This window comes from Muscardinus avellanarius (assembly GCF_963383645.1).
Source record: "Muscardinus avellanarius genome assembly, chromosome: 9".
Lineage (NCBI taxonomy): Eukaryota > Metazoa > Chordata > Mammalia > Rodentia > Gliridae > Muscardinus > Muscardinus avellanarius.
The window spans coordinates 67,761,382-67,771,692 of NC_137795.1; the positions used below are offsets into that span (position 1 = coordinate 67,761,382).

At 37.7% G+C, this 10,311-nt stretch overlaps 1 protein-coding gene across 1 annotated transcript in view; it reads right to left on the reverse strand.

The window, feature by feature from the left end:
• The window catches only part of SEM1 (SEM1 26S proteasome subunit), a gene marked incomplete at both ends in the record, with an annotated part of 30,344 nt that extends 24,149 nt beyond the window's left edge, over window positions 1–6,195 (reverse strand). Inside the window, one exon of the mRNA XM_080701561.1 lies at window positions 6,120–6,195. Within this exon, the coding sequence (XP_080557687.1) occupies window positions 6,120–6,195 (76 nt within the window). The remainder of the gene's footprint in view (window positions 1–6,119) is intronic.
• Window positions 6,196–10,311: the final 4,116 nt, after the last annotated feature.

The following is a 10,311-nucleotide window of genomic DNA, read 5'->3' on the forward strand; positions in this document are numbered from 1 at the left end:
CAGAGCCCAAGCTAACCAAAAAACATTTCTGTGGAAGGAAAGCATAGTATATGGTATGTCAGAACCTAGAGAAGATGAAGAGGTTATCCATACTATAGTGTGAAGAGGAGACAATGTGGCCTGGCACAGAATACTGACCCCAAGTGAAAGGAGGGTCTCTTTGTCATAAGAAAGGGTGGTAAAACCGAGGTAAAGAGGAAGATAACCAAATAGGTAATACATGTAAGATAATGGTAGCCAAGACTCATTTTTTGGAGAAGGTAGTTACAAATGTGGAAAAGGAAAAAAAACTAGAATGAACCTTGTGCTGAAATGCAATTGAGATAACTACTGAACTCATGGCTTTACACACACACACACACACACTCACACACACACACACACACACACACACACACACATTCTGTACTTCCTCCTGCTTGAAAAGTCTGGGAGCAGGAGTATCTTGAAAGCAATGAACATACCTAGAATCAAGATCTTGCTTTCTAAACATCATTCTCCATTAAAAGGTAATTGTTTTAGAGAAATGGCTGATTCCAGGGATGGAGAGGTGAAGTACAAGGTTAAGCTTGGAACACTTTGTGTCAAAATCCTAGGAAACACTTAATAAATGATGGGGACACATCAAAAGAATACACAAGACAGTCGATGATTCCCCATGTTCGAATGTACAATTATTCCATACAATATAGTTGTAAAGAATTACCATGAGATGAAAAGCTAAAAGTTTATAAATGATAGATTTTGAACATAGGCCTGATCCTAGATTAATCATGCTTATTTGATCCTGGGGTTCAAAACCTTTCTTCTTTCATATAATTACCAACAATAGACATTCAGTAGGTACTCTACTATAGGCTAATATTTTTCCTTAAAATATTAAGTGCCCTGAATCCTCCATATTTTTAACATCACGTAACTTACTTAAACGTTTGATATTTCCATGTCCACTTACATTTAATAACAGCTAGCAGCAAAGCCCCCTTATTTTACTAGATAAACAGACTAGCCATGGTATCTGAAATAGTCAATATTGGTCCTGTTTACCTTCTATATATTTAAGATTCTAAAGAATTATTCAGTTGATTGTTTAGTCCAGCTAGTATATAATGTTCATGTAAATGATTCTCAATGCCACTGTTTCTAGGACAATTCTGCCTTATGCAGTCTATGCGTAAAACATTTAAAATTCTTGGTTTCTTCTACCCATTAAATGCTGGCAGTGTTTTTTCACATTCCCATCTCTCAAGTAAATGAGATATCTCAAAACACTCCCCATGTATTTAATAGACTACTACTATAAGATGCCCCACATTGTTAAGCATTCTATTGGTAGCATTAAGAGATCACCCAGCCTGTTGTCTGTCTCAAAAGATAAGATTCTGAACAATAAAAGTGTCTTACCCAGTAATTCCTCCAGGGAACTGGGGGTGGAGAAGTAGGTAGTATTCTGTTACAGATTTCTTTAGATTATATAGCAGTTTTATTAGCTATTGAAAAATTATAGGACACTTAGTATAAAAGAACTCTCTTATAAGAGTGCTAATAGTACTATTGCCTCTGCAGGAAAACTCATTTTAAATATTCTAAAAAGCAAAGCAAAATCAAACAAATCAAAACCACCTAACTGACAGAGAAAGTAGAGAATAAAAGAATCTAAAACACTAGTTTTCCCCCCCCATTTTTATTCTCATCCACTTCTAATTGTTAAAGAAAGGTATTAGCCGGGTGTGGTGGCACATGCTTGTAATCCCAGCATTTGGGAGACTGAGACAGGAGGATTTCGGTTTGTGGCAGCCTCAGCTACTTAGTGAGGCCCTTTGCAACTCAGTGAGACCCTATTTCAAAATAAAGAATTAAAAAAATATATATAGGGCTGGGGGTTTAGCTCAGAGGTAGAATGCCAAAGGGTTCCATCCCCAAAACCACACACACACACACACACACACACACACACACACACACACACACAAAGGTATCTTAAAATTCTTTCAACAACTGAATTAAAAAGTACTCAGAAAAGCAAACAAATTATTCAATGCTTCAGGTTTAGACCCCACTCTACTACCAACCTTAATATATGATGAATAAAAATAAAATATTCTCTATACTAAGCTGCTCTCCAGTTCTAAAATTCTAACCACGTCAAAGCCTTCAAAAATGCATTAAAATCAATCATGCCCAAGACTGAATGTCTAATAAAGCCTATTCTCACTCAGTTTAAATAATCAAATTGGAGAATGCATTTCACAAAGTTCCTAAATGTGACTTTTTAACAGTTTATGCTTAATGACCAGATATCACATAATTAGAATATTAAAAGTGTATCCCAACAATTAGAATAATTGTGAAGAACCGGCAATGTAACAATTCACACTAAATAACGGAAGGGGGAGAAAACAAGCATTTGTTCCTTTATACCTTCATAGAATTATTTCAGATGTTATACTTCACAATGAAGAAGTAATCAGATGAAACAGTGAGGACTCCATGAAAATATTATCTTAGCTTATTTTTTCAAGTAATTTCATTTCTTTAAAATCACTAAATTGACATCCTACTAAATAGGTTATCTAGGATGAGATGTAGCCACAACACTCCCCAAAGTTGGGCAATCCATTAGTCAAACCATGAGTACACAATTTCAATGCCTTTTCTGTGAGAGGCTTTACACTATGAGTTACTCTAAAGAGTGGTCAGCATCTACTCTCTAAAAAACCCTGAAACCCAACAAAGTGTTTTAAAATTTGAAAGATCTTATGTGGAATACAAACTGAATTAATAAGAGCACTTTTAATTTGTTCTGTTAAGTTTGTCAATGGCACACTTAACCATAAAAACACATACACACAAATTTTTTTTTCAAAAGGGAAAGAATTTGAGAGTAAGTCAAAACATTAATAACTGAACTGAAAACTGGAATACCAAAAAATTCAAAATTGAAAATTGTTTTAAAGTAGTGCTTTTCAAATCTTGATTAGGGATCTTTGATTCTTGTCAGACTGATTAAACACATCAAGGTTGATGAACAAGATGCTATGTTTCTAACAGGCTTCCAAGCAATGCCAACATGGCTAGTCCATGCATCACTTTTGATCAGCAACACAGACTAAACCATGACTAGGATAAAACATGAAAGAAAATGTATTGTCTCAAAAAGTAGTTCTTTGGTGGTATTATTCTAGTTTTTCTTTTTTTTTTTTTTGGTTTTGTTATATATCAGAACAATTCTCATTAGTAAAAATTTAGTGTTTTCACCCAGTGATCTGATTTTGTATACAGCACAACCTCACTAATTCAAATTAAGGAACATCTATCTAAATGATAAAACAGAGAAGAAACAGAGAAAACTAAGCAAAATAAAGCTATGTCAAATGTTGTTACTCATTTTAAATGGAAAGTTCCCTGAATGAAGTAGGTTCTACAAACTTGAAGCTGAAGGCAACAATTCTATAAGCAGTTCAATAAATGGTAAACAACTCAATGCTAATAAACCAGTCTCCTGTGGGTCCTGCATCTTCAGAAAGAATCTTTTGCTTTTGCTTTTAACTTTCATGAGTTTTTTTCAACTATAGAACTACAAAACTTTGAACAAACTGCTGCATAAAACATGAATTGAGAACAAGGAAAAACTACATTCAACAAAAACTTGTGAAAGTTACTGAAAAATAGCAAGTATATCAAGTATATCAACAAGTAGAGCTACCTCTACATCCCCATGAGTAGTCAGTTCCCAGTTTTGTTTTATTTGTTTCTTCTTAAGAGTACTGGGGATGGAACCCAGGGGCATTCTATCTCCAAGCTACATCCCCAGCCCTTTTTTTTTTTTTTCCTTGGCTGGTCTGGGGATGGAACCCAGGGGCATTCGACCTCTGAGCTACACCCCCTACCCTATTTTTTATTCTTTATTTTGAAACAAGGTCCCACTAAGTTGCAGAGGGCCTCACTAAATAGCTGATGCTGTCCTTGAACCTCCATCTTCCTGTCTCAGCCTCCCTAATGCTGGGATTACAAGTGTTCATCACCAGGCCCAGCTCCCAACTACTTTTTTTTTTTTTTTTTTTTTGGTGGTGGTACTGGGGTTCCTGGAAACCCTTCTACCTCTGGGCTACACTCCCAGACCTATTTTATTTTTTTTTTATTTCTGGAAACAAGGTCTCTTAAACCAGCACCGCTGGGTTCTACCCTGCGTGATCCTCCTGTCTCCGCCTCCCAAACCCGGGGATTACAAGCCTGCACCACCACACCAGGCCCAACTACTTTATATTCATGCCAGGCGTGGTGGTGCACACTTGTAATCCCCGCACTTGGGAGGCGGAAACTGGAGGATCGCAAAGGATCGAAGCCAGCCTCAGCTACTTAGTATGGCTCTCAGCAATTTAGTGAGACCCTGTTTCCAAATAAAATACAAAATACGTCTGGGAGTGTAGCCCAAAGGTAGAAAGCCTTTGGGTTCCATCCCCAGAACCACACACACACACAACAAAAAAAAGAAAAAAAAAAGGATATTCATTCATTCAATAAGCATTTACTGATCACCCAACACAGGTCAGGCACCGAAAGGGGGGTAAGAAAGACCTTTCGGATTCTGCCCTAGCCACTTATTGGCAAACTTTTGTTGTTGTTGTTTTGTATTGTTTTAAATCTCTGACCCTATTCTTTGGGTGGTGATGTTGAACTATATAATGTAAATTAAGTGACTACAGTGTGCCTTGTATATAATAAGGCATAAATGCTATATAAAATATGTAGTTTAAGAAAGAATTTTATCTTGCCCTCAATTCGCTTCCTATTACATAGCTCCATGCTGGATTATAAACCAACCTGAAAGTGAGGTTGGGAGGAAAAGAAAAAAAGACTGAACAGATAAATTCACTACCAAAATAAAAATCGAACAATCCCCACAATATGTTATGAATTCCATAAAAGAAAAAAAATGTGCTTTTAGTTGGCTTGTGAGTTTAACTATGCAGACTAATGTTTCCTTCCACTACACAAAAGAGTACACTATAAATATACAAAATAAAATCTCCAGCTATGTGGTTTTATGCACAATGGGATCATAATGGGGTATACAACTTAAGACAATTCTGGTGAAGTGGTAATAACTTGACACCAACAGATGTGTATGGCATTAACTACAATTCCCTTCCTACCACTCACTTTCAGGAAGTCTACGAATAGTAAAGCCTTTTTCTTATAAGGTAAACATTTAGGAATCCAACTCAACAAATAGCCAAGAAAGCAGACAACTTCTTGAAAACCTAACTCGCAAAGCAATCTAACAAGCACAAGCTATACAGCTAAAATGAAGAGCTTTGGTATCAATCAGGCCATCTGTCCCAATTCAAATCGCATCTTTTCTAGGCAGTTGTGAGATGAGACAGTGGGCCTCTTACTTCGTTGTTCCTAGCTTTAGTTTCTTTACCTGAAAATTGACAGTACCAATCCCTATTTCGTATATTTGTGAAAAATGGAATACGTTACTACAAGCAAAGCACTTAATTCTCTGAGAACAGGGCGGCCAAACACTAGCCATATGCTACTAATACCAACAATGAGAAAACTAAAGTTTCTCGTTAGTTTTAAAGTTAATAAAAATGCAGGAATTTTAAATCTCATAAAACCTAAAACTTGTCAGTTCGAAGAGACCAACAGTGGAGAAGAAGTAAAGCAATAACGTGTATTAAGCACCCAACACCTGATCCTATTTAGCAGGTTTCGTTTGCAATGCCCTGAGAGTCAGCAGCACTGACATAACTAGAGGCAACAACTTAATTGTGGAAAAGTTTAAAAGTTTGCTGCTAAAGCAAAGGGAAATAAAACGGGAAACGCACGCCATACAGACACGAATGAGGTGGGGGACCCCACCATCTCAGGCCCGGGTTAGGGGCCCCGCTTCACCGCGCTCCTCCCGGCGGGCGAGCAGACGCCCCTGGACCTGCCGCCGACTCCTAGGGGGTCTCGGGCCAGAGGGGAGCTCGAGTGCTGGCCGCGGGGTGCGGACTTGCGGGATTCGCGCTTCCCGGGCCCCCTGAGCAGGCCCCGGCGCCCGCGCCGCCCGCTCCCGAGGCCTGAGTCACGTCCTCGCCGCCCGGAGGCCGGGGACCCCGCGTTACCTTCGGCAGGAAACTCCTCGAACTCGTCGTCCTCCTCTAGGAGACCCAAGTCTACAGGCTGCTTCTTCTCTGACATCACGACAGTGCAGGCACCAAGCCTCCCAGATCAGCAGGAAAGCTGGAAGCCACACTCCACTTCTACGGCTGCCGCGACCGCCGTTTCCGGCGCCGGTGCTACCATAGAGACTGAGGGGAAGAGCTGCTGGCGCCGCGCGGGGCATGCTGGGATGCGGGAGGTCCTCCCAGGGCTTCCCTCGGGTTTAGCTCTCCTTATGACCTAGCAAAGTAGATGTTGGCCTTTATTATCTTATTAGGACTTTCTGAATTGCTAAAGTTGAGACGGGTACAGATATCTCTGACTGTAAAAGGCCTCGAATGTGTGAAAAACGTTAAACACCTTTACTTAGTTTACAATTTAGGAAGGAAATCTGGAAAGATGAAGTTAATTGCTAACACCTATCAACCTTCTAAGTGTCAGGCCCTTAACCTACATTACTACAATCCTTAAACCAATCCCCTAAGCATAGTATTATGTATCTCCACATCACACAAATTCCACGTTCAGAAACAGCCACAGTCACTCAAGTAGTGAAAAGAAATCCAAATGCAGGTCTCTGCCCGACTCCAATTTCCAAACTTTCCATTATGTACTGGGTTTTTTTTTTTTTTTTTTTTTTTTTTTTTTTTTTGGCTTTGGAATTACATTTGACAAATGGCCTATTAAAAAGAGTTTGTCGCTGGATGTGGTGGCGCACGCTTGTAACCTCTGCACTTGGGAGGCTGTTACAGGAGGATCGCACAGCTTCAAAGCCAGCCTCAGCTGCTTAGTGAGGCTCTCAGCAACTTAGTGAGAACCCGTTTCCAAATAAAAACATATAACATAGGTCTATGAGTATAGCCCGGAGGTGGAAAGCCTCTGGGTTCCACCCTCAGTACCACCTAATGGGGAAAAAAAGTGTTTGTGGATCAGTGTAGTAACTCTACTAATAATCACAAAATGGATAAGTGTGACATTTTATACTATTCAGAATGTCATTTAAAGTTAAAAAAAAATATTTTAAATATGGTAAGAAACCATCTGGAATTCTACACGTAAATTTAAAAATGTGTAATAGTGTGTGCAATATATGTTGGGCATTATTGTAAATTTTGGTGTTTAAATATTTTAATCCTATTTCTTATTCAACAACTTTAGTTCATACAGTCTACCAGACACTGTGCATCAAAACTGTGTAGACAAGGTTTTTTTTCCTCAAAGAGCTCATACTCTTTTTACTCAGACATGTAAACAGATAAGTACAATGAAACATAATAACCCATTTGAATCACCACGTTAAAATTATGTGATAAATGGCTGGAGTGTATAGGAATATAAATAATGGAGTAACTAAATAAGGAAAAAATTTGGATAAGAACTAAAAAAAGTATAACCTGGAGTTCAATCCCAAATACCAGAAAAAAAAAAAACAGGTAATATGAGTTTTATAATATTTCTGATTGTATTGATTGCTGGAAGTACTGGTATCTCACCACACAAAAAAAAGAATAATTATGTGAAGAAATGCATATTTTATTTAGTTTGATTTAGCTTTCCATAGTATTTCAATACATGAATTGCACCAAAAATAAATAAACAATCCCTGACCTATGATGGTTCAACTTAATATTTTTTTAACTTTATTATGATATGAAAGCAATATGCATGCAATAGAAATCATACTTTGAAATTTGAATTTTGGTCTATTTCCAGGCTGACAATATATGGTAAGAATATTCTCTTGTGATACTGGGCAATAACATGAAGCCTCAGCGACCACCCAGCCAGTGGTACTGGTCCAAGACATTCAGAATGCTGAAACCACTGAAATAATGTCTTGTTTTGATTGTTGTAACACAGAGAGAAACTTAAGATGATGAATATTAAGTGTGAGAGGCATTATTGCTTAGTTAAATTAAACACATAAAAATACATATTTATGGAGCAGTTTAAAAATCCTAGCCCAATTTTTTCTAAAGAAGGGGCCCATACAATTTATCTGTGATATATTTTGGTTGTTTGTTTGCAGGTCCGTAGTTAATACTAAATGAGATTATGTAAATAACATGCATGGTTCAATGCCTAGAGCCTCATGTATGATTAATACATGCTAGCTACCATTAAATAAGGGATTATATTTTAAAAATCTCATCTCCTAGCCAGGTGTGGAGATGTTGGAGACCCTGTTCCAAATTAAAGAATAAAAACTAAGGCAGGGGGTGTAGCTCGTAGGTCAAATGCCCCAAGGGGTCTCATCCCCAGACCCGCAAAAAAAAAAAAAAAAACCTCATCGCTTTCCTACCAATCCTAAATGTCTCTAAGTCTCTAAGTGTGTTTTGTTTCCTTGATAAAATCTTTATGATATATCACATAGGGAAGCCAGTTCTTTTCAACAAAAACAACAACAATAATAATAATAATGTGTATTTGATCTTTACTTTGTATCAGGCACTAGGCCAAGCCAGTTTTATGCATTTACTCACTTAATCCTCTGCATAATAGCTATAGTAAGTGGCTACAGTTTATACCTTTTTTACACTTGAGAGAACTAAGACACAAAGAGATTAGTTAAGTAGCTGACATTACAGTGCTAAGAAATGCATGTTTATTATATCCTAAGGGCTTTCTGAAAGATGGGCAAGAAGTCATTCCTGATATGCAGAAAGAAAGGCAGGCTGTTGACACAAGAACATGCCAAATCATTTCTAATACTATGTAACATATACATATAAAGATTCTCTCTCTCTCTCTCTCTCTCTCTCTCTCTCTCTCTCTCTCACACACACACACACACACACACACACGCACAAACACACACACACACACACGCACAAACACACACACACATAAACACACATAAATATAGGTAAGAAGAGCAGAGGGCAGAGATTGAACAAATAAAAAGATCAAACCCTAGGGTTGTCTTAGCTGTCTATGGCTATGAACTGCTCCACAACTCTTATGAAAAGCATTGGTAATCAACACTATTCCTTTTTCTACCTATATTATTTCTGTAATTGAGTAGTTTGAACTGCACAGTTAGGAAATGAAATTAACGGTGTATTTTTATAGTAGATGATCCCATTTGTCTCAGGTAAATCTTAATTTCTGAAAGTTTCATTAGGGAGCCCTACGATATTAATTACATCACAAATACCCAATTCCTTGAATTTGTAATAGAATGACCATTGAGTAATGAGACCATATCAGGTTGATGTGTGTGTGTGTGTGTGTGTGTGTGTGTGTGTGTGTCCCCAAGGAGAAGTAGTGTGAGGCTGTTAAATGACTGATATGTGGAGAAAGAACTGATTTCAAAGGCAGCTCCAATTTGATGTCAGGAGGGTAGAGCTAATTCGCCATGAAGTTAAGAAATCTCATCTACACTACAATTTCTATGCTGTCCTTTCAAAATATGCAAAATTCTTGGACTTCAGAGTTTCTTCTTGGGTTTAAACTAAAGCTCTAATATTTTTAGGTTGTGTGTCCCTGGTAAATTTCCCTTCTTGCCTCAATTTTCCAATCCTTGGAAAAGGAATAACAAAATTTCCTTCCTCATAAGGATATTGTGAGGATTAAATAATCTACTGCATGCAAAGCACTTGGAAGGGTATCTGGCATGTGGCAGAATGCAACAAATAATGGTAGTTTGAAGTAAAAAGAGAACGATAACACTGATTCCCATTCTCCAATAATGCATAAAACTCTTCGGAGTTGGAAGAGAAGTTGACTATTTCCAGCAGCATTGATGTTTGTCATCAAGAAGTACTAAACATCTGCTGTGCTGAGTCCAGAAGCTATCTTTTCATCTGTCTTTGCTAAGTCTCAGAACACAACCATGGTGTGTAAATCTTTACTGAATCTCCAAAGGGCAGGCCCTAGATAAGATAATATGCATACAACTGATCTGCAGAACATCTTCAAAACCTTTTTCCATACTATGTCACAGCATGTAAGCAACTATCAAAATCTTCATCAGAATTCCACATATATTTGTTATAAATACAAATGTAACTCTGTTAAGGAAAAATGGAGATTGTAAAGGGTTGGACAAACCAAGCTATATGCAAGTTGTACCCAAGAAAATGAGTACAAGAAATGTATAAAGGAGAGGTTATTAGAAAGTAGAGAGTAGTAATCAAGATGGTGACTGTGGTA